This window comes from Vanacampus margaritifer, chromosome 5, assembly GCF_051991255.1.
Source record: "Vanacampus margaritifer isolate UIUO_Vmar chromosome 5, RoL_Vmar_1.0, whole genome shotgun sequence".
In the NCBI taxonomy this organism is placed as follows: domain Eukaryota; kingdom Metazoa; phylum Chordata; class Actinopteri; order Syngnathiformes; family Syngnathidae; genus Vanacampus; species Vanacampus margaritifer.
The window spans coordinates 19399535-19425323 of record NC_135436.1 but is presented as its reverse complement, the minus strand read 5'-3'; the positions used below and the strand labels follow the sequence as shown (position 1 = coordinate 19425323).

At 38.7% G+C, this 25789-nt stretch overlaps 2 protein-coding genes across 4 annotated transcripts; one reads left to right on the top strand and one right to left on the bottom strand.

Annotated features, from left to right (window-relative positions):
- The first annotated feature begins 763 nt into the window (after positions 1 to 763).
- On the top strand, positions 764 to 10611 carry tsku (tsukushi small leucine rich proteoglycan homolog (Xenopus laevis)). Of its 3 annotated transcripts, none has more exons than XM_077566307.1 (3): positions 764 to 1031; positions 5757 to 6071; positions 8839 to 10611. In XM_077566307.1, exons 2-3 carry the CDS (start codon positions 5763 to 5765, stop codon positions 9580 to 9582), a joined length of 1053 nt encoding a protein of 350 aa, XP_077422433.1. In that variant the 5' UTR covers positions 764 to 1031; positions 5757 to 5762; the 3' UTR covers positions 9583 to 10611. The 3 variants fall into 3 exon arrangements, with proteins under 3 accessions (XP_077422433.1, XP_077422434.1, XP_077422436.1); XM_077566308.1 differs by lacking the exon at positions 764 to 1031 and adding an exon at positions 4796 to 5221; XM_077566310.1 differs by lacking the exon at positions 764 to 1031 and adding an exon at positions 5291 to 5313.
- A 9389-nt stretch (positions 10612 to 20000) lies between these two features.
- On the bottom strand, positions 20001 to 24586 carry mmp13b (matrix metallopeptidase 13b). The gene is made up of 11 exons (XM_077565949.1): positions 24492 to 24586; positions 24308 to 24418; positions 23233 to 23360; positions 23020 to 23168; positions 22468 to 22593; positions 22234 to 22389; positions 22027 to 22147; positions 21032 to 21165; positions 20793 to 20952; positions 20188 to 20291; positions 20001 to 20101 (listed from the first exon to the last, which is right to left on the bottom strand). Exons 1-11 carry the CDS (start codon positions 24582 to 24584, stop codon positions 20001 to 20003), a joined length of 1383 nt encoding a protein of 460 aa, XP_077422075.1. The 5' UTR covers positions 24585 to 24586.
- Positions 24587 to 25789: the final 1203 nt, after the last annotated feature.

Genomic DNA, 25789 nt, shown 5'->3' with positions numbered 1-25789 from the left:
TCAGCTGGGATAGGTTCCAGCTCATCAAGTGAACTCAAATACTACAGAAAATGGATGGGAAAATGAGTCACTTCGATTATTGTTTACTTTCCCGGTAAATGAAATGATTAAAAGCAGCTGCAATGCAGTTGGCACAGCGACCTGATAATTTTACTGTGGCGCCCTCCTGTGGCCAAACCAGAAAATTGCCTGCGCAAACGACAGGGAACGAGGTCGGGGAAATATCCTGTCTATAAATTACAAAATAATAGCACTTAATGTTAGCCGATTCAGTTACCGTATTTCAACCCATTTAGGGACAGGGATTTACAACTTAAAACACTGGTATTTTTCCGATTTTTTTCCATTATTATTATTATTTTTTTAATAAATGAGATGAATGTTTGTGGTTTAAAGTAAGCTAAATGAATGTTACTCACCTAAGATATACAGTAATTTGATTAATGTTTTATTGAGCACCGTTATTTTTATTGTGCTCTTTCCCTTCTTAAAACAAAGAATTTATTTGACGCTAAATCTGACTCCCTTGAATGAGACGGTTTAACATATACATCACTCTATCTATCCATCGCTCTCTCCTCTCTCTCTCTCTCTCTCTCTCTCTCTCTCTCTCTCTCTCTCTCTATATATATATATATATATATATATATATATATATATATATATATTTATTTAATTTTTTACTTTGAAATCTCACAGCGGAAGTGTCCATACCTCACAACCTTTAACTTTACTGTAGGTGGGAGCGTTCGAAAAGCCAGCTAACGTGCTGAGCCAAACAGGCAGGACAGAAAAGTGAGATGGGACTGCGAGCAAACGAGTGTCTCACTTCAGTGTTAACGCCCGCTGGCGGTCGAGCAGAGCGGAGCCGACGGAGAGGAGGGCGGGACCTACGAAGCTTATGTAGCCGCGTAGAGACACACTCCGCCCGGACACAGAGGAGCCCTGCTCAGCGGGGGTCTGGAATATGGGAGCGGTGAAGTGAAGTAGAAAAACGGTCAAAAAAGAGCGCGGACACTCTTGGACGAAAGGCAAGTAAAAAAAAGCTAGTGTGAACTTGTTTAAAAATGAAGTTGTTGCCACGACTTTCTTCTTTATTACAAGACGCTAAACTTTCTCTTGTCGAAGTTTGGTCAGGGGGAGAAAAAAAACGCTCGGAGCTCAATGGTCAGCTCAGGTTTCATTTGGCCTCTGTGTTTTAAGAAACCGCCCACGGTGTGCCACCACTCGACTGACCGCAAAATGACACCCGAAGCTCGGACAACTTTATCGGGCATCATGCGAGGCGGTGACATCCGCGATTGAGTTCAATCAGTTCATCGAAGGTGATCTCCATCGAACTGCATGTTTGATGTGCTGTTTGCCACGTACAAGAACGAGAAATCTGATCTGGAACCATTTTTATTTTGGCCTGCATGGGCCACTTCCCCCAAAGTGTCTGTTCCTGAAGAATTTGTGATCGTTTCTTGAGATGGAGGAAACGTAGCACTTCAGCAGACGAGCATCACTATAACAATCAAACCAAACCAATCAAACTATACAGTAAAGTGCAACCAATGAAGAGGGTTCGACTAAGTGGTGTGTGTATTAATTAATTGATTGATTGAAGATTTTAAATATCCAGTAAAAAAAAAACACTTACCAATGGAAAATCTACAATATAAATATCCCACATTGAAACACTATGTAAAAAGACTTGTGCAAATTGATGCGTTACTTGCATGCAATATTCATGAATTAATTTCTCAAACTTGCAGCATACTCGAATGATGGGTCATTGGGATTTTCTTGGAATGTTGTAGAAGTGATTGTTTCAAAATATAAACCCTGCCAGAGATTTATAGAAAGAAACAGTTGCATGTGATATTTATCTGTTTGCTAATTGTTATGAGAAACCATTAACATGGTCAGGGTCGGCATGTAAATAAATGTTATTAATTATAATAAGATTTTTTATTTTATTTGAACACATTTGTTGTAATAACGGCCTGCCTGCTAATCCGGGACAGTGTTCCAGAATATATATATTTTTCACCTTTACCAGCACTTATCCAGGTTGCTTCCTGATTGGTTATCGTTCCTTCTGATGTTACCATCACAGTCAGCGACTATGTTTACATGCAGGCAATAACCCGAATGTAAAAACCCGAATAAGAGCCCTGGGTTACTCCATTCATAACCGGAATTCTTGCTCATATAAACGCATTCTGAATACCTCGATCGATCGCAGCAATGTTTTTCGCTGTGCGCACGCTCGTTATTTTCTTCTTCGTCTTTTCTTCTTCACTTATTTGATTCGCATGTAATCTTGGTCTATGTAGTCCCGACTTGTATGCATGCACAGCTCCGTCCTACTTGCTTAAAGGAGCCTCCCTTGAATACACTATTTTGTGTCTCTATGGCGAAAATGCCACCGTTTGTGCCTATATACACATACAGTAAATACAAAGTATAAGTAATGTATTTTATTGAACGTAAGTTTAAAAGCGGAAATGACGTTATTTACGTACAGTAATATTTACGGGTTATTCCAATCGAGCGCAAATGAGCATGTAAACGTGGGTAACCCTTTCCGCCACGCATGCGAACGTGTTGCCTCGATTGTTTCAGAAACCGGAATTCTGACCTTTAACCCGTGGCTTGGCTGAATTCAGTGTTGACCACACACAAGGATTTTCTCAGAAATACGATCATGTTATGAGCTAACATTTTCCAAGAGTTCAGTTTAGCAAATCTTTTTTTGTTCCAATATCTTCTTTGTTGGTGTCATGGGATTATTACTATTGTTGGTACGGCTGCTGTGCCCATTGTTCTCTCGTCCCCCCCAGCTGATGAACCCCCCCTATCCTGTTTTCATTCTGTGGCTACTGTCTGTCCCTCAACTCTTGTTTCGCCGTCTCAAACCAACCAGTCGAACCTTGTCTCTGTTCAGTTGTTGTTTTACATACATACACTTTATATGACTTGAGATAAGTTCTGTTGTGACTTTGTGCTATATAAATATCGTGTACTTGACTTTTTTTTTTTTTTTTGTGAGTTCCATTGTCACCACCATACACAGTCACTTGTTAAAACAGTATTGTTTCACATCTTATTATTAACAGTGGTTATTTACGCCTGTTTTGAGAGTTAATGTGAATCTGTATACAGTAGTTGGTAAAGGGTTTATGATTGTGACAGTCTGACCTTGGTACAGATTAGTCCCATTTGCGTTCTTTTCTGTGGACCCCCGACTGACTGTCAAACGACAACTTTGGGAACGGCTGTTTTGTTAAATTTCAAATTTGAATCAAGTCTTATTCACTGCCAGACGTAGTCTTCACTGAATCATTCATCATTTTCCCTGTCGTCTCCTCGCCCGCACTATAATCCCGCCCCCAAAACTGCAGGTGGCTCCGCTGCCGCCCGATTGTTGGAAAACACTCAAGCTCCATCAGTTTCATTTAAAGCCTCAAGGATCCATTTAGAGTCACGCATTAATGTGGCTCAACGGAATTGAGCCCGGCATTCATCGTCTAATTGAGCAGTTTTCTGCCTGAAGATCAGAGTGATGTGATGTGAGTGGAATGAACAAAGGTTCGGGGAGTTTGGTTGTAAATGAATAGAAATGTTGTGACACTGACTGACCTTATGTCATTTATATGTATTTTTATGCCACACATTTAGAGCAATAAAAACTTACCCGATTATCACATTCAAGGAAGGTTTACATCTTTGCATCCATAAAAAGTAGCTAAAGTAGCTAAATGTTGATGTTCCTCAGAGGACTGAGGAAGTTGTCTTTTCACTTTTCCCTGAGATAAAAAAGGCTTGGAAAGTGAGAAGCTTGCGGGGGTGTTCTCACTACTTTGTCGTTAGAGTGCGTGTGACTTGAAGGCCGAGGAGATTTATTAGCGCGGGGACACCTGGGTAGGGAACGTTCACTTCGCCGGAGCAGATGGAGCAAAAGGTTGAAGGAAAGGTGAACGCGGGTTTCCAAACTCACTGAGGTGATGCGTAGCCTCGGTCATATTTTGCACTTTTTTGTTTCACTGGCGCTCTCCTGTGTTTAGTCAGCATTTGGTCTTTCTGTGTTTGTAGTCTGTCCAAGCTCTTCCTCTGACATCTCACGGTTCGATTAGGGGTATCTATAAAGGCATTTGGTGGAGTGTTCTTTTTTACGATGTCTCTTTTTGTCATATAATTATGTCAGACTTTCAGACAGGATTTACGGTAGAGCTCCACTAGGCAACAATTGTGCTTGACATCTTTATGTTCACAACTGCAGTTTTAAGTGCTCGGTTGTAAAACTCTCACAACAGCAGCAGACATGCAAGGGAAAAGTCCGAAAGCTGACCGTTCCTATTTCAGGTTGGCAGTGTAAAGCCTGTCAAGTGGGTGGTGTCTGGTCGGTGCTGGATTTCACTTTCCTTTCTTTTCTTTGGTCCTTCCTCTGGTCTCCTGACGACCTCACGACTCTGGCCGGAAATGTTTGGTTTGGGTGAACGGTATGGGATTTTTTTTAATAGGTTTTAGGTGAACTAATGAATACACGCGCACACACGCACATACACATATATATATATATATATATATATATATATATATATATATATATATATATATATATATATATATATATATATATATATATATATATATATATATATATATAGAGAGAGAGAGAAAAGGAGAGCAATGATGACATGTCAAATCGAATGAACAATACTGACCTCTCCAGAAAAAAAGAAAAGAAAAAAAAAAACAGAAAACCTGTCGCGCACGCACAACCAGTAGTGTTTGGAGTTCAGGGGTCAAAATAAACACCGCACAGAGGTGGGAGTAGTGGACTTCGCACAACCGTGAATGTGGTGGTTCAGCCTCTTACATAAGGCCGGTTAATAACCTTAATACCCGAGTGAATAATTTATTGCATTGCCTGTCAATTGAGCAAACAGCCCTATTTCTTTCTGTTTCGCAATTTCCAACGCATTTAAAGCTATCAAAATGTTACTTTTGCCAGATGCGGCTGTCGTTTCGCAAACTAGAGAAATGGCTTTTATCTTTGGCCTGCTGTGTCATGGCAGGACGGCTCAACCGTGACATTTCATTTCCCCTTGCAACCTCTTTTCATATTCATGGTAGTTAAGGTGGGGGGCGGGGGGGGCGGTGTTGGGCTGTCTCTGCCGGTCCATATCTCCCTTCACAACTACGCACACAAGGCGACCGTGAACATCGCGAAGTAAGGCTACGAGGACATTGTCTTCTTTTTGCTTTTTGTAGGAATGTGTTTAAGAGTGCTTGATAAGAATTGACCTGGAACAGGACGGCTTGGTAAAATTAAGCAATTGAAAAGATTTTGCACTGTTAGACTTTGTGATTTACAAATATTATTCATTTTTAGTGAATAACCTTAACTTGTCCGTTTAATCAAATGTAAAGTAAAACGTTTCTTTTTTTTCCTGTGAACTTCTGATGATGAAAACAATCTGCTGATGCTCTCCTTTAAGTTCAATACATTTTCATTTTCATTTTCGGTTCTTTTTTTTTTTTTTTTCCCCATATTTAAGTGTAGTGTTTATGTTCAAACTGTGGATAATGTTGCAGTAGCTGCGGAGGATAACAAAGATGTCATTTCTTTTGAAGTATTAAATGCTAGTAAAGTAAAACTCTAACAAATGAAAACCTTTATAAATGATTGAAGGTTTAAATTCAACTTTGTAAGTTCCCTTGTCAGACGTTAGGGCGTCGTTGTAAATAATGTGCTGTGTTTGCAGAACATAATGGCGCTCTTCCTGTGGCTTGGCCTGCTGTCGCTGCTGGCGGGCGTCGGGTCCACCTCGGTCAAGAACTGCCACCCGGGCTGCCACTGCGAGGTGGAAAGCTTCGGCCTGTTCGACAGCTTCAGCCTGACCACAGCAGACTGTCGAGGGTTGGGCCCCGGCGCCGCCATGCCCGTGCCCATACCGCTGGACACGGCCTTCTTGGACCTGTCCGCCAACAACATGGGGCCCCTCACTGACACCATGCTGGCCGGGCCGGGCTATACCACCCTCGTTAGCTTGGACCTTAGCAGCAACCACATTACAACGGTGAGTCATTTAAAACAATTCTATTCGTGTCACATATTGTTATGAAAATATGATATGCATGGTTGATTTACTTTTGTTTTAAAGAGGCATCTCGTAATGTGACACTGTCATGTTTATGACTTCCAGATGTCTGTTTGCGCTCCCTGCAACTTTTGGGCAATGTCTCTGGCAGCATTACACTAACCACTGAGTTACAAGCTAGAAATCAAACATTGTATGCATTGTGTTCAACATCTAAAGGGTTTCCGCGGGTCAAAGGCAAAAAGCATTAAAAGTAGTGAATAGATTTGGCTGGAATTAAGGCCTTCAATTACATTAAATACAATGGCCACAGGAATTTTAATTTTAAATACAATTGATTTAGAACTGTTGTTGTTCCTTCAATTACATTAAAAACATTAACTACAATGTCCACAGGAATTAAAATTTTAAATACAATTGATTTAGAACTGTTGTTGTTATTTCACGTACAACATTGTTCAAAAAGAGTCACTGCAACACAATTGAGCAGTAATAAATGTGGTTTAAAAAGAAAAAAGAAAAAAAGGATTTACAATTAACAAAATGGCCTGAAGTCCACGAGTTGCTTTTCTGTCACCAATGTCCAACATGAAACACTAATGCCATCTAGTGGCAGAAAAATGACCTCAACACAAATCTATGACTCAATTCTTCACACTCCTTTTAACTGTTTAGTATATCTTTTTAACTTGAAAGTGTTTTATAAATTACTTGTTATAAAATTAATGTGAATGAACTAAAAGATGCAACCACATTTGTATTTGGGAACCACATTTGTCCAAATTTTATGTTAATTAACAAGAGTATAAAAAAAACTTATCTTTATTGTACATTTAGAACAGATATAATGTGTGTAAAATTTTTGACTAATCGTGAATTAACTATGGAAATCAAGGGATTAAATCGTAATCAACTGACAACCCTGATGTATAAAAAGTGTATATACTGTATGTATTAGTGGTGTTAAAAAAAAAAATTGATTCAGCAATATATCGCAACATTACAGCGCAATTCTCGTATCGATTCTAAATGCAGCTGAATCGATTATTAAAGATAAATTTTTGATGGAAATATTCAACAAAATGTCTTGATTAAGGTTAGGGTTCACACTTGAAGAATGTTATATTATTGGAACATTAGGCCTTAAAATTTGATTTCAATGCTGTTCAAACATGAAACAGATTCCAGAAGCCTGAAGTACATTTTCATACAAATCTTACTGTGTACATGTACACGTTTACTAATGAGTATTTTCTGAATTTGAGTTAAAAAAAAAACTCACAATAATTGACTCAGAGATTCATATCAGGATAAAATCGTGATACAGATCGAATCGCAAGCTGCTATGCAATTCGCTCCCCTAGTATGTATATGTGTGTGCGCGTGTGTGCATATGTCGTACGACATGGGCATAAAATTTGTTTTAAGTTGCATTAAATGGGGTACCGCAAGATATACATCACCACGCTTAATTAATATTCATGAGTCTAGTGAGGGTGGTCAAACTCGACCTAGACGCATTTAAACAGTCTACTGCGCTAAATCTACTAATTCTCCCTTCATATGTGGACGGTCGTAGTGTCTGGAGTCGTTTCTGCAAGTTCCATAACAGCCGTGTTTACTCGGCATGTTTTTTCCCCCAGAGATGAACGAGAACAAAACAAGCACTACTTGCATTGCTCGTCAATGAGCCGGCTTCATTTTTGACCCCTTTCCGGTTCAAGCTGCTGAAGTCACGTGACCTTGCGGTCTAAAAATAGCATTCGTGTGGTACCCCATCAGATTTGCCGGTGCCTGCAAAAACCCTGATTTATGAAAGTCTTGTGTGCATTTTAGCAATGCTGATCTCAAAACCATACACACTCACATACAGCCGTATCCCACTGAGGGTGAATGTTTGCGACGCTGGCGAATGATCATCTCACGTCGTGTAAGTTCGCAACATTCGCTAAACGTTTGCCAAGAGGTTTAATGGTTTTTCTTGTTGCAAGGAAATATATATGTACAGACGCTCCCCACCTTACGAACGAGTTACTTTCCGGACGATCGTTCGTAAGGTGAATTTGTTCGTAAGTTGCTTCAGTGCTATATTTTGTATTATAATTTATGTTTAAAGCCTATATAAGTATATTGAAGGTTTATATAAGTATGTTTAAGGCTTGTACAAGTAACCTGCATTGGTTTGTACTGAACAAAAACTTAATAAAATGGAGAGAATACGTACAGTACTGTACTGTACTACGTATGTTAGAGAGAGAGAGCGAGAGACACACACACAGTTGAAGTTTAACTTACTTTTGGAAGATGTACTCGATGCTTAAGGAGATGATGGAGGAGGATTTTATATCATGAGAGATTCTTCGTCGTCGCTGGAATCGGCTTCAAAAGTTATTTCCTGCTTCATGGGGACCGGCGTTTCTTCCTCCTCCTCCTCGCCACGTTGCTCAGCCTCCAATGAGCTCTCACAGCGCCAATCGTCGGTATTAGCGGCAGAAAGAAGCACTACGCGCAATACAAAATCTAACTTACAGCATTTCTTTCCAAACATTTTTCGACATACTGTACGCGCAGAAATGTTCGTATGTACCGTTGTTCGCAACTCGAATGTTCGTAAGTAGGGGAGCGTCTGTATATATATTTTTTAAAGGAATTTCAATCAAAAGTCCATCGCCAACATTGATAATTCTTTCTGAATATGTTTTGTTTTTACCGCTGAAGAGTCCGTTACCCGTCTGTTGTTTTCCAGATCAGCCCCAATGCTTTGTCCAAGCTGCGTTACCTGGAGACTCTGGATCTGAGCCACAACGACCTGGAGGGCCTCTCGCCGGGATGCTTTTCCGGCCTCCCTCTGGCCGAAGTGGACCTTAGCCACAACAGCTTCCGGGACTTCAACATGGACGCGTTTGCGGCCAAAGTCAACAGCAAAGCCGTCAGTGTGGATTTGTCACACAACAAGCTTGTGTCTATTTCCACAACACCGCACAGAAAACTTGTACACATTCAAAGCTTGAATCTGACTGCGAACCGTCTGTCCAGCATACCGAGGTTGGCGGGACTTGAGATCTTGAGATACCTCAATCTCGATAACAACCCCATTGTTGCCATTAAAGAAGGCGAGTTTTCTCACCTGACAGATCTGGTTTACTTGTCCCTCAGCAGCCTTCATCAGCTTCAGGAAATCGAAGCGCGCAGCTTTGATGGCCTCCAGAGCCTCCAGGTGTTGGACCTCTCCAACAACCCCAAGCTCAAGACATTAAGCCCGTCCGTGTTCACCAGGCTGGACTCGCTGCAGGAGCTGAATTTATCCGGTTGCGGCGCCACCTCCTTGCCAAATAACATGCTCTCGCACCTCCCCGCTATAAAGAGCATCACGCTAGGACAGAACATCCGCTGCTTGAGGACCCAGAAACAAGGACAGTTTCACAGGCAATTGGGTCAGACCCAACACGATGAGGTACTCAACTGCAGCCGGGACGGCGTTGCGCTGTGATCCCGCCAATACGGACCAGATTTTCTCTTTACACCAGTGCTGTGCCTTCAATCTTTAAGAGCTTTTATGTTGCCTTTAAAGACACAAATGGATGTCAAATGGTTGAACATAGAATGGCCAATATGTATCACGTATTCACATTCCTCATTGAAATACACACAACCACCATCTTTTTGCACTTCTTTTCGTCACATGTAAAATAGGCCATACAACTGCTGATGACCTCTTTGGGACACAGCTTTTTTTTTTTTACCACCACTGACCACGTTACCACTACATTAAGGCTTCATTTCAGCCAATTTTGAGGACCTTGCTGCCTTTTTGAGTTAGACTCTTATCAGGAAGCTAAGGCTACTTAGCCTAGCATAAAGGCTGTACAAACATTTGTAGTTTTCACAGCCAGGCAGAGTGCTTCCTTAGTTTATCGCTATGCTAAGCTAAGATAGGTAACAATTTCACAAAAGTCTTATTGTGCAACATGCTCAACGAGTTGATATAGCCACAGTTTGCTTGGATGATGACACGCAAACAAATTTTGAGTTTGAAGAATTTGCCAAATGCAACAACAACCTTTTAATGACTTGAATGTACTCCCAAAAGGCCAGGCGGCGAACACGTCCGTATGTGCTCTTCATCGTGCAAGTTAGTCACATAGCCTTCGACTTGGTGGCTACTTGGTTCATGACACGTGAGAGGGAAACAAACCCGGGACCACATTGACCAGCAGTTCCCCTTTTTTACTGTCTTCATTTGAGCAACGCGTTACGGATGAAGTATGACAAGGGAACCTTTTTCCTGTGGACCGAAGTAATGGCCAGGTTCAAGACTGCATGTTTGAATGTCTACAAAAAAAACAAAACAACAGACTTGAGGTTCTGGCTTTGAAATAAATGGTCATTTCCTTGTTGTGTAATACAATCAAATAATGTACAGTAAGAAGGCACTGCGGAAAGATTTCTATTTGTATGGACATCACAATGCTGTACGCAAATATATACAAATGTCTAATAAATTGCGATTTTTCTCCTATGTTGAGTACTCCAATTCTGTCTGACGCAGGGATGTTAGGTGTGTCAGTCTGTTCCCTAAATAATAGTCACAAAAACACCCATGAGGAAAGACTGCGTCATGGCCCACTCTATATTTGTCACTTTGATGAAAATGTGTCTGTTTTGATACAATGACTACTTCGCAACAGACAGGGTGTGACTCCCTTCAAAATAACAGCCACATTTGGGTCCGAAGAGATTCTATCGTGTTGACAACCTCACCAAACATTCAAATACGTGCTGCTTTTTTAAAAAAAAAAATCATAAGCTATGGTTGTTAGCTAATGCTAACCTACGCATCCAGCAAAACACTTTCACGTGACACCCGTGGAGATGTGCTTCTCGATGATATTGTTTCAGACTGTAGTAGCTTGAAAGGGGCTCTGGATCTTCACCCAGCCTAACCTATTATGTCACGGGCAGAGAAAAATGACGTGGGTGTGTTTATTATGTAAATTAATTGCAGGACGGCTTGTTCACTTTTTCAGAACTAGGCAGATAAGACTTGGCTGTTAAAATGCACACTTGATAAATGGGAAGGCACTTTAGGGAGTTCCCAGAAGGAAAAACATGCAAACACCACACATGAAAAACAGAGATTTGAACCTCGAACTGCGAGACAGATGTGCTGACCACTGAGTCACCATGCTGTCTGCTGTTGTTATAAAGCCATACAAATAAAACAAAAATCAGTCTTTTTTTTTTTTGTTTTACGACATAATAAAAAAATTCAAGTAGAGCTGTCAAACAATTAAATATTTTAATCAGATTAATCACATCTTAGACTTCTGATTAATCACGATTAATCGCCTAATAAAAAAGGCTTTTATTTAAAAAAAAATAATAATTCCCGCCAAATTTGAAGAGCACCGGATATGCGTTCATTTAATGTTACGAGGACATCTTCAACATTTTTTCATCCAACTGCACAAGCTCATCCTCCTCTTTTTCTAATCAGTTAATTATTTGCATGATTTAAAAATGAAAAAAAAAATTACCCCGATATTTTGAAATGAACAAATGTTCTAAATGTGACACACAAACATTCATTAAATGCTTTACTTTAATGCATTAAATTATGTTTATTGCTCAAACACACCCTGTGCTACCTTAAACGTAGCCATCTGCTGCCACGCTAAAGGCTAATTAATCTACGATCAAAATTAATAGTGCGATAAATCTACATCAATTCATGATTAATGCGATCATTTTTGTGATTAATTAATCAATCAACGCTTTAACTTTGACAGCACTACTAAAAAGCCAAATAAAAAGCAAAGCACAGTAATCTTGACGCCATGCATTCCAAGACACAGAATTTTGCAAGATTTTATTTTCTAGAAAGTTGAGAGCAAGACACGTGGACCAGCGGTGTGGAAAAAGGGCTTTAGAAACACTGAAGTTAGTGCTAGGCAGGCCTGCTGGATTTTGTTACCCAGCCGGTTTAGGCTGGTATCGTGCCAAGCTTGACAAGCAGAGAAAGAGGCTGAATAAATACAAAAGTGCCTCTACACAAAGCAAACATTCACATGATGCCCTCTTTTCTTCTGACAACAACCCGACATCCAAAAAGAAGAAATTCTCACATATACGAGTTTGGAGCTTTTGACAATGTTTTTTTTTTTTTTGGGGGGCTTAATTCATTTAAATGCTTGGGTAGGTTTTAGCCACAATTAGCCCCACCCCCCTGCCCCCACTTGTCTCCCACTGGAGTGTGTCTATTTGGGAAAGTGACTATTCTGTTGCATGGGGGAGGAGGGGTGAGTGAGCCCTCGTTGGATGACCCCATTGCAGAAAGCACTTCCAGATGTGCGCCTTTTCTCCTCGAGCCCTCGCAAGTTAGGACTGAAGAAGAACATCCATCGCAATGTACACTCACCCCCCAACTACCCACCCACCCTCTCCCACTACAAGTCATCACGCTCAAAACTCCATGTGAAAACGCAGACATTTGTGGAATTCAGCAGCACTGTAAATCGGCTTAAACATCGGTTTTGTTTTGACTTGATTTGATTCCAGCATATGTAGATTACAGGAACATAAAATATACTTTATACTGCATAGTTTCCTCAATTGACGACAACCTGTTGTGCAAATAAAGGTATTGAATATTTGTTAATAATTTCCATAAAACTTAAATAGGTGAGTGTAGCACTTAAAATAAATACATAAATACAAACACAAATATTTATATAATATATGAGTTTAAGTCTCAGTGTAATGTCATGCATGATGGTAGCTTGAACTCCACTTAATACAAATTTTGGGGAAAATATTTTGGTCAAAATTGGAATCTTAAGACCTCAGGTTCTAATGCTAAGTGAATATAACAGACTCAGACCAATTAGTGGAGCCCAGGATTCAAAGCAAACGTGGTGATGAGGAATTTCAACGGTAGTGAAACCAAGCCCCCCCCCAACCCAATTTCTCTGATTAAAGTGGTAGTCAACCTTAAACATTTCTTGACAATAATATGTTTTATTTGACCTCACTAGTCTAAACATGACATTTTGATTGATATTACGTTTGTAGAATATGAGTTATGAAGAAAAACCCAGCCGTTTTTATCCATTTTAGGGGGCGGCCATTTTGCCACTTGCTGTCGACTAAAGATGACATCAATGTCGCTCAGGGGTCAGACCTGAACAAATTGTTGTCATTTTCACTCGACAGCAGGTGGCAAAATGGCTGCCCCCCGGAGATGGATTAAAAACGGCTGGATTTTGCTGTTTAACTCATATTCCACTAACGCAATATTAACTATATTTAGACTAGTGGGGCTGCATAGAACATATTATTGTTGACTTCCAATTTAAGGTCTTGCAGATATTTTTTAAATAAATTTCACTGTACGGTCTTTTTTTGTAATTTGATTAAGCTACTTTTCATTTTTCCCTTTGCTTTTAAATGTTTTTAAATCTTTTGTTTGTAAATGTGCTTAAATGTTGTCAATGTACAAACTAGCTAGCTTTTTTTCCTTTTGCTCGACAGTCCTGTTTGTTAATGCTTTTAGATGTACCTTTGGTTGAGTGAAGTTACATTGTGTACAAAATGTGCTATGCTTGTCTAAATAAAGTTACGCCTTAAAATAAAAACTAACAAACAACAGTGAGTCTTACTGGAACACAAATGTGTTGTTTTTAAAAATGCCCTTACAAAAGGAAGCACATTCCACAATGTGGGATTAACAGACGGTTAGTCTCTATCACCTTTGGTTTTCGTCTTGTGTGAGGGACTGCCTCTTACAGTCAGCAGACCGCAGCGGCCTAACAGAAGAATGAAATGACCACCAAGTATGGAGGGCCTCGCCATGTCTCGTTTTTGCGGTTTCCCCTTCAAATGGAGTATGTTTTACTGTCAAAGGCCATTCACAGCTTGACTGACAGGCGCGCCGAGAAGAACAAGGAGCTTTTTCTGCTCCCTGGCAAAGTGGACAAAGTTGGAAATGGGTCATGACAAATCTGCAGTGACTTTTCCACCAGATCAACGGGCTGATATGACATCGTCCTGTTGTATAATCACAGCCAGACCGACAAGAGTTCGCTGAACAAGACTGGACAAGACTTTCTTTTCTTGCTGTAGATGATTTTTAACAACAAGAAACTTTATCTTCCCACTTTGAACTCCACCTGAACGAGGACTATGATAATGAATCTTTCTTTTGGTGATAAACAATTTGACCATGCTGTTCCAAAGCAGTGTGGAGAAAGGTGGCTAAAGTGAATGAAATGGCCATCGGTGGCACGGTGAGATGTATTTGAGATGTAGAATTGACTGGCTGTTTTGTTTTTTATTTACATTTATTTTTTACTTTTGGTAAGGTTTATTTTGGATGGATGTTATTGGTTTTACCTTTTTTTTATTTTTTTAAATAATATATTATTATTATTATTATTTTACTTTTTTGTAAAGTTTCTTTTGGAAGGATGTTTTTGTTTTTACCTTTTTTAATTATTTTTTTTATTTTTATAATATATTATTATTATTATTTAACTTTTTTGTAAGGTTTCTTTTGGAAGGATGTTTTTGATTTTACCTTTTTTATTTAATTTTCAATTTTTATAATATATTATTATTATTATTATTATTATTATTATTATTATTATTATTTAACTTTTTTGTAAGGTTTCTTTTGGAAAGATGTTATTGGTTTTACCTTTTATTTAATTTTATTTGTATTTTTATAACTATTAAAACAAATATACAGTGAACCCATGACCGTTTTGTGGTTTGTTATTGAAATATTTGCCTACAGCGTTCCCCCACTATACTGCTTTTCAATTGTTAATACCTATGAAGGTCCCCTACTAAGCTCCAGTAATAATCCATAAGCCATGGCAGTAATGGATGACTCTAACAGTCCAGTACTGCCTTCGTTTTAACCCTAAAATACTACAGTAGTGGCTTCTTCTAGTTGGCGAATCTGTAATAAAGTATAGGGCTCAGTGGTAGGCCCCACCTCGTTTTTTTTTTAAACAAAGATGAAGAAGCATGCATATACAGTAAGTTAGGTCACCATGGTCCAAAGCAGATGTGTGCAGAATAGAATCATCTGCGTAAATAAATCTCTACCTAAATTATTTATATGGATGGAGAATAAAATGGGGCCCAAATTTGACCCTTGTGGGACACCCTTTTTTTTTGCCCATGCTCCTCATACCTCATATTAACAAAGTAAGAGGACTGTAAATAGTGAGAGGCAGACAAAGTTTTACATGGTGCAACTCTGAAATCTTGATTTCAGAAGTATTTCGCTTTTGTTTCGGTCACATATTTGAGCTTCCGATGTGTTGGTAGGCAGAATTCAAACACTGGCATAGCCGCACCCTCAAGTTGTTTGATTGCCTCTTCAAAACAGTATTGAATTTGTACAGAAAACGGTTTCAAGGTAGCGTTTTTAAGAATGCTGAGGTATATATTTTCCTTAGCTCTGTCGTTCAACATGTAAACAACAAGCCCTTTCATCTTATAAATATGGACTTTGGTAAGTACAGCATGTTTGTCACGGTACTGATCAAAGTGCATGCTGGCTCACGGGTACGGTGGTGACGAGAGATGAACCGTGTCAGCGCGTTGCAGCTCGGCTCTGACGTTTTTGCTTGTCGGACAAACAAAAGCCCGCCTCATCTTGCACAGCACAATGATAGACTTGTTGTTTGTTCTCCGAGCCAGGATGCCTCTGAATACAATGACTAAAGGTTAAAAAGCGTTTTGTTTTTTTATCCTTCTGAAATCACTTAACCATTCACTGGGTTTGCATTAAAATATTACAAATATACAAAAAAAGTGTAGTACTTCATTATATCTGTTAGGTAAATACTGATGTCTGCAGAGAATGTTTGAGGTCATGTGACCTCCTGCTGAGAAATTAGAAACAGGGTCACCTGACACAAGTCTTTCTAATGTACCAAAATAGTGGTGCAAGCAATAAATTCCTGTACATTAAAATATATCGATACTGTAGAATCCACTTTGTTTGTTTTCTTGTTTTGAAAGCTGACATTTGTGTAGGCTGTCTGCATGTTAAGTCAAGTGGAGAAGTCGGAATTGTTTTTGCCTTTTTGGGTGTGTTTAATGAGAAACCAAAAGATGTTCACTGGGCGTTAACAACATGAAAACATCATAGACTGTTATTACTTTTTATAGTTTCCTGCAGTGTGCGATGTAATCTCGAAGCGTCGCCGGAGGGGGAACAGACATGACTTTGCATGTTGAGGCAAAACAACAAATAATATGCAGAATCACGTTTTCATTTTCATGATGTCTTCTTAAATGACTACTTGTTTTCAAATGAGCTCTTTGAGAAAGTATTTTGGATCAATCTAACATAGGCCGCACCCAGCATCCAATCGGATTCAGTTGAAGTGCAACAAGGTCACACCTCCGATAACAATGCTAACTTCTTCACAGCTCAAGTCATTTAGGTCTTTCGCGAGAATTGTAAACCTTGTCCGGGGCATGCTTCTTATCTATTCTAACGAAAGTATGTGATCTGGCCAGTCACTTTGACGACACTCACAATTGAGATTAGTGAGATTAAACACAGTTGTATTGTCAGGAGTCCCAAGGAAGGAGGGAAATAGAAGTTCCGGGGAAATATTAAATTGTATAAGGTTGAACTTTACCAAGGCGAGACTCATTGCAACATTTCAACTATCAACTGGCAATTATTTTAATTATAGATAATTAATATTTTATTTAGGAAATAAACCCAATGAAGCGCAGAGCTGAGTGGTAGGCCACATCTATAAACAAGGAGCATGCTTATTAGGTCACCATAGTCTGTGTGAAGACGAACTTGTTTGCCCTATCTAAATGATTTATATAAATGGAGAATAATATGGGGCCTAAAATTGACCCTTGTGGCACCCCTATTTTACTTAATACAATCATATGCGACTTTTCTAAAACTAATCCTGACCAAAGCCTCACCAGCCTTTTAAGTGATACAGTGCATAGGCTAGTACAGGGGTGGCCAAGTTCGGTCCTCGAGAGCCACAATCCAGCCTGTTTTCCATGTTTCTCTCCCCTAACACACCTGGTTCATGATCAGGATCGTTATTAGGCTTCTGCAAAGCTTGCCGATTAGCTGATCATTAGATTCAGCTGCGCTGCAGGAGGGAAACAAGGAAAACAGGGCAAACAAGTTCATCTTCACACAGATGATCTCATCTGTGTGAAGATGAACTTGTTTGCCCTATCTAAATGATTTATATGAATGGAGAATAATATGGGGCCTGAAATTGACCCTTGTGGCACCCCCATTTTACTTAGTACAATCATATGTGACATTTCTAAAACTAATCCTGACCAAAGCCTCACCAGCCTTTTAAGTCAGAGGTGGGCATCGAGGGCCGGAGTCCTGCAGGTTTTGCATGTTGCCCTTCTCCAACACAGCTGATATATGATCAGCTCATCAGCAAGCTCTAAATAAACCTGATAACGATCCTGTTGATTGGAATCAGCTTGTGTTGGAAGTGAGAAACCTCAAAAACCTGCAGGACTCCGGCCCTCGAGGACCGAGATTGCCCACCTCTGTTTTAAGTGATACAGTGCATAGACTAGTACAGGGGTGGCCAAGTTCGGTCCTCGAGAGCCACAATCCAGCCTGTTTTCCATGTTTCTCTCCCCTAACACACCTGGTTCATGATCAGGATCGTTATTAGGCTTCTGCAAAGCTTGCCGATTAGCTGATCATTAGATTCAGCTGCGCTGCAGGAGGGAAACATGGAAAACAGGGCAAACAAGTTCATCTTCACATCTGTGTGAAGATGAACTTGTTTGCCCTATCTAAATGATTTATATAAATGGAGAATAATATGGAGCCTAAAATTGACCCTTGTGGCACCCCCATTTTACTTAATACAATCATATGTGACATTTCTAAAACTAATCCTTACCAAAGCCTCACCAGCCTTTTAAGTGATGGCGCAACATTCTCTAACGAAGAAATCCACACAAGCCACAACCGAGTCAAGGCAACGTAGAGAAAGTCACGTCTGTTTTGATTTTGTGGGGAGTGTTTGCATCATCACCTCTCATCCTGCTGACCTCAGGGGGAGTTTCCAAGTGGAGTCATTGTTATGATTCATTTGCCATTTTCTGTCCACCATCTGGTTTCCATCCGCCGTCGCTAGGCGGGAACATGCGAAGGATTTCCTCCAAGGATACTTGCTTGTTCACTCACTTTTTTATAGCTTTTTCCCCTTCAAATGTCTTAAGCCATCCTCGATCCAAAGTTCCATAGTGTGACGTGGTGGTACGAGCTAGCCATGTACACGTGCTGTTGGATAGCAAAAACAGCATGTATGAATTCATGTGTGACTGCCAGTCCAGCAAGTGCCCCACTTCTCTCCAACTCAACATTGATTAAGATTTGTGTCTGGATACAGTAACTTTTGTCCAGTGTTTCCCTCAAGCAAGAAACGTCATTTTGTTATATTTGAAAGACAAATTGACAATTTGATGATGAGAGTTTTGCTTCGCAAAGAGATTAACACACATGGGATTAGCGAGTTGATGAATCAGTCATAAATTTGGGAAATGAGCAAACGAAGCCGCTTCACTTCACTGTAATTACATTCACATGATTGACCTTTGGATTATGACGCTCGAACCGACCTGCCCACTAAAAACTGGACTGCTATCCCAAATCCTTTTTGCTACAGGATGTGACTTGTATGCATGAAACCCTTTTATAAGATTTGATTTGGTCTGGTAGATTTGTCTGGAACATGTAGTAAGAATGCATTGATAGATGCTGCTGTTTTGGTTAGCAATGGAGTTCAGGTGGGCTCAGCAGTTTGTTATTTAATATCTGTTTGTGAACAAGTGTCTACCACTAATCTAATAAACCCACTTCTCCCCCTTTTATAATAGTAGAAAACATATAGTTCTTCCTCAAAATTGCATCATATCACCTTTGAAATGTAAAATCAATGAAAATGCTGAATATCTTAATTAATTAATATCCAGTCGAATTCACATTAACTTTTAAGATACTCAACATTGCCAGGGTATTAATATCTGTTTTTACAATGATTTGTCCAAAAAAAAAAAATTAAACAAAGACTTATAGAAGGAATAGTACTATGTTGTGAATAAAATGAAATAAAATGAAATAAGAATCGACACTGTGTAATTGCGTGCTAAATGGAACCAACTTTACATTACAGTAATACAAGGTATCTTCATACTGTCAAAATATGGACACTGGCCCCCTCTAGTGTAAAAGGTTGGACTTACACAAATTAGAGTTTCAATCAAACATTATCCATTTACTCTATATAATTCCAGATATGATCATTCATATATTGTCAATTAAATATAAGCTATTTTTTTATGTGAGTTTGCTTTGTTGAAGGTCTAAACAATATAAGTCCAACAAATAAGTCCAACAAATAATTGTTTTTCTGTTGATACTTGCAGATTCTATAACTTATTATTCTTATGCAATAACTATGTCAAAAATACCAAAAAGTAGAACATCAGAAAAATTTGGTAATGTTCAAATTTCATTGAACAATTTTATTTGACATTTGAAAATAAATAACACTAAAATCAAATGACAAGTACAGTACTAGAAATTGGGGGTTATTTAAAGTTATCAATCCCTTCTTTTTGTATCACATTATCATCTACAGTATCTACAAATACTAAGCTAGACAGGCAAACGTGCAGTAAAATAGAACAAACAATAAAACAAAAGAATAAATAAAAATAGTATCACTAGTCACAAAGGATGGGAATTCTCTAGGTAGGCAATCTGTGTCCAGCACGGTTGTAAATAAACATTTTCATTTGGCTACTATGTCATTCTTATGGATGTCCATTTTATTATATATGTATTTTAAAGACATGTCTGCAACCTCAACAGCCAAGAATAAAGTTGGTTCTCAGGATACGTATGACCTTCCTTGCCGTGTAACTGTATTCATACTGCGTGTGATCGTGGAAGAAATACAAGAATCCTGAAAAGAATACAATAAACAAAACAAAAACACTTAACTTATAAAGTTCACTTGAGATTGAGATTTAGACAAAATGTAATTGTTACCGTAGTGATAAACTGCAGCATCAACTTCGTCGCCCATTCCGGGAAAATCTTTCTCTATGGATCGCGGGTAGCCACTATCCATGGTGCCTTTTGCTTCATCGTAACTGGGAGTCAAAAAATAAGATAAAAAATAGAAGCTCACAAGGGGGAAAAAAATTGAGGAGTGTCTCACACAGATGAGATACATGAGTTTTACAATAGAGAAAATGACACTGAGAACAATGTTGTTGTTTTTTTAAAATATCAATAATCTATTTGAACAAAATACAAAATGGCTGCTGATTTTAAAAAAAAAGAAAAAAGAATTCAGAGTATCCCTTGAAATTGGTAGGGTTTGTCAAATGGTTTCCATTTAAATAGTTGTATCTAATACAGGAAGTGATTTTTTCAAGCACAATTTCCCAAACCGTTTACATTCGAATGTTTATATTTAATACAGAGTAGCAAATGAATATAGAGAGATTTCCCAAATGTGTAAAAGGGAATATTTATATGTAATAGTATTTATTCAAAGGGGCACATTTTCAAACATTTTCATTAAAATGAATGCCTGACATGCTTCATTATACTTCTAAGTAATATATAGTAAATATCCCATACATTACCTCCAATACTCCTCATCATGAAAGAGGAGAGTTTTTCCTGTGTCTTTGATGTAAACAGCCGCATCCAGTTTCCTCACACTCTTGGGAAGTCCCAGCTTATGTATGTACTTTGGATAACCGTCAACAAGGTTGTATCCATTCAGAGCCCACATACGGATACCTGCCAAACACACCGGCAAGATTTTCCTTCAAATGTATACATTTTTAAAAATCATAACACATTAAAAATGTTAACCCACCGCTAAAAATGATGACCTGGTCCTTCTCTGGGTTCTCATAGGCTGCATCCACCTTGTTGGGGATGGACGGCCATGTGGACTTGATCAGTGTTAGCTCGGGTTCGGGCATCTGAGGGTGGAGGCGCCAGTAGAATCTGCAACATGAAATTTGTCAATTGAAAAAATTTGAAAATTGTCAATAAAAATGTAAAATTGCATGTTCTTATATTTTTATTTGTATGTATTTTTACTTTGCATTGCCTTTAATGTATATATTATAAAGTACATTTATTCTAAATATTCATTATTAATAATATTTACATTTTATTTATTTTGTAGTTGCTATTCATTAATTTATTATCACCAATATTTTGTGCATAAATATTTCAAAATGTAATTTCGTATATTGTCAATTGTCAATAAAAATGTAAAATTGTATGTTCTTATATTTTTATTTGTATGTATTTTTTACTCTGCATTGCTTTTAATGTATATATTATATAATATATTTATTCTAAATATACAATATTAATAATATTTTGATTTTATTTATTTTTTAGTTGCTATTCATTAATTTATTATCACCAATATTTTGTGCATATATATTTCAAAATGTAATTTCGTATATTGTCAATTGTTAATAAAAATGTAAAACTGCATGTTCTTATATTTTTTTGTATGTATTTTTACTTTGCATTGCTTTTAATGTATATATTATAGAATATATTTATTCTAAATATACAATATTAATAATATTTTGATTGTATTTATTTTTTAGTTGCTATTCATTAATTTATTATCACCAATATTTTGTGCATATATATTTCAAAATGTAATTTCGTATATTGTATTGAATTTATGATAACATTTTAACTAGTACTACTTCTCTATATTGAATTTAATATATATATATATATATATATATATATATATATATATATATATATATATATATATATATATATATATATATAATTATTATTATAATCCCCCGCATATATGCAGTGTGGATTTACTTGTCTTTGAAGATGATAGTTTCTCCTCGGAGTTCTGTAGCAGCATCAAAACTCAAAGATGGGTCACATTTTTGGGGGGCGTCCGGTTTTGGCTTGACTTTCTTGTGGTCTGGGTTGGGGCCTGCATTTTGAGAGAAATAAAAGTTTTAAAAAGACAAACCAACCAACCCTGGGTTTGTCATGTGTGATTGATGATGTGGTCATCACCATAGAGTGCCTGGATGCCTTTAACGTCATCCTCAGCGAGCGGGTAACCCGTAGCGTATGAGTAGACAGGGAACATGAGGGCACCCGAGTCAGTGGAGTGGCCCATACCGAGGGCGTGGCCCAATTCATGTGCAGCCACGATGAATAGGTTGTATGCTGTGAGGAGAACGTTCATACGTTAGTCATCTTTGTCTTTCATGGAATGTCACATCGACTTCAAATTCAGTTAATGACCTGATGAATCTTTGCTCCATTGCTCGTCCTCGTCAAAGTGAGTGTCTCCTCCGATGCCTCGGCCCGGCGGGTAAGCGTGAGCCAGCAGCCCGTTCGGCCCGTCAAAAGGGTTGTGGTCGCCATGTTCTGTATGGCACAAGTGCATATTCTGTTACAATCGCCAACATCGGCTTTAACGGTGATCCGGCCAGACTTCTGTGAAAAGTGTACTCGATCACCCAACACTTGTTTCTTGTCTTAAATGATAATGTGTCAGTTTTAGGCTAGCTTAGCAATTAGCATGACATAACGTCTTCCCTCGTAGCTCCTTCATGAGACTGATTTTTGTCATACTGACTTAATAACACGCTGCAACTTGTTTACCCACATCAGTACCAACAGGCGCGTAGGTTATGCACACGTTAACGTAAAACCTTTTTAAGCTTTTTGAGACCATTGCCGCCATTCAATTATCGAAAATACTTAAAAACCTGTGATTCTCTGTTTCGCTATTCAATGTGTTTTGATGAAATGCAAAATCTTAGGATTAATACAACATTTTTGGGTGTGTACCTTTTCTCCCAAAGCTGATCATAATGTCAGCAGTGCCGTAATACAACTTCTTAAAGGTCAGCGGTGTCACATCCGACCACACATTGAGCGCTGTGCGGATGCCTCGGTCCACATCGGACTTCCTCAAATCCGGAGTGTAATTTAAAATCCTGAAACCAACACAAAATGAATGACAGATCCAATTTTTTTTTTTTATAAACTCCAGAAGCGTACCTGAAAGTCACAATGTTATTCTTCCATTTCAGGTGTCGAGGGAAGTGGTTGTATTCGCCAACATCCGGGACGCCACATCTTGCCTTAGTCATCAAGTCTAAGGTGTTGTCATCCAGATTGCCTGTCACCTATACAGGAGGCAAAAAGACATAAAACATGGCTACAATACAGCCACTTGCCCATTTTCTATAGTCCTTCTTGCTTCAAAGTATGAGTAGTTACTTTAAATAGTTACTGTAGTGAGTTACTTTATTCAAATTTTAATACATAGTTGTATACTTCTTACATGACAATGAAAAATGTTAACATTGCAGCCAGTAAGATTTTATGGAACAAATGAATCAACTATATTAATTGTGTTTTAGTTCAACTAGTTCAGTCAATACCAAGAATGAAAATGTAGAAGAAAAAAGAAACTTATTTTAGGCCTTATTTCAATGTTAAGGTTCTTACAACGTATTCAGCAAAAAATCACATACGTCCAAATTCATTGGATGTACATGATCTTGGCATGTCCCACACACTGTTCTGTCAATAATAAATAATAAATTATAATAAATGGTTAAACAACAAAAAATTTTTTTTACATGCTTTTTGTTTTTCGAACCCCCCCGAGTCATTTGTTTATAATATATTCTATTTTCATAGAACATTTTGCATGTCCCTAAAACTGCAGTGCACCCTGTAATTATGATAACTTCCCCTTTAACAAACACTTTGAAATCTTCAGCAACATTACAACCACCATTTTGTATTTCTTCAATGGAGGCCGAAACACTGGAATGTTGCAGAATAAATATTTACACTTGATTTGAAACTTTTGTAAGATTACATGTATTGCTGTTTTGTCAAACTTAAAATGCCCACTTTGCCATATTGAAATATGAAATGACACCCAGGATATTTCAGCAACTAGAAATAGATTTATTAAAAAACTTAAGTAAATCTGAAGGTCCACAACATGCTCAGTAAAAGCTAAGATTAGCCAGAATTGTCCACTCTGCAATGAATATGAAGTGCAGTGGAAAATTTCAACCAATCTGGGCTGGAAGGTGATATGGACTCAGTTGCTCACCTCAAGTTTGAAGAACCTCTGCATTTCCTCAAGTTTGGACTTAAAGTCTCCCGCTGTCCTCTTCTGGCTTTGCAGACCAACCGGAAGGTCATAAAAGCGGCGTAGGTACTTCTGCGTATGACAAAGAGGTCATGTATGCATGTATATATTGACAATAGGCATTTTATACAGACTCATTTCTTACCTCTGCTAGCAGCCGGTTGTCTTTTTCCTTGGCGAGCAAAGGCCCAGCCAGGGAGGAGTGAGCAGCCAGTGGCAGCAGAAGCCAAAACAACATGGTGGCTGTCTAGCAGTCATTGCCGCAGTGTCTCCGTAAGGGGTATTTATAAGGCTTTACCTCCTCTTTTTTCCCCTTAAAGGACCCAAGTGATTCATGTAAAAGCACCTAGCCACTTCCTCCTAAGTGACGACAAACGTGCTCGTGTTTGTCTGAGCGCCTGCTTCTCAACTGACTCAATAAGTGAACCCAAACACACTTGGCAAATGTCCGTGTGGCAAAAACGTGCTGAGGTTGCATTTGAATGGTGGGACATGGGGGATATGTGGTCGCATCACAAAAAAACTGATCTGTCTTGCTTAGTTAACAATAAAAAAACGGACTGATGGGAATGATTAGGTGATTAATTTATTTGTCAATCAGACAGCTGCAGTTGAGCCAGAAGTGACGTTGGAAAAAGTCATATGTGTGTATGATCACTTTCATTACCACATACACATATAGTGATTCTCAACAAGGGTGCTGATCGATCATCATGGTGTTGTGCAGAAATTTGCAATTCCTATAAATTTGTATGAACATTATCATTTATTCATTACAAACATATCTTTGTTTTTTCTGTCTATGCCAATGATGTATAGTGACTAGCAGAACAACTCATCCATTAGAAGGTACAATAAACCTGCACAGAACGTGAGCTTCTTCAATTTGTCAGTGGTACACATGTCCTTCCGTGACCGTCCATCTGGCTCCTTCTCCTTACCGGGCTTCTGTTGCCTCATTGCCGGGGGCATTCACTAGCAGGTCGTCCCTTCTTGGAGGCCCGTTGTGTCCTCCTGGATAGTATATCGATCATCATGGTGTTGTGGAGAAATTTGCAGTTTCTCTAAATTTGTATGAATATTATTATTTATTCATTCCAAACATATCTTTGTTTTTCTGTCTATGCCAGTGATGTATAGTGACTAGCAGAACAACTCATCCATTAGAAGGTACAATAAACCTGCACAGAACGTGAGCTTCTTCAATTTGTCATTGGTACATATGTCCTTCCGTGACCGTCCATCTGGCTCCTTCTCCTTACCGGGCTTCTGTTGCCTCATTGCCGGAGGCATTCACTAGCAGGTCGTCCCTTCTTGGAGGCCCGTTGTGTCCTCCTGGATAGTGTCTGTGATGCTCACTAGTCCATGGCCCCCCTCATGGATACACACGCCTGACCAATATAGTTCAGCATCATTGCGGGTTTGGCGCCTATCCCAGATGAC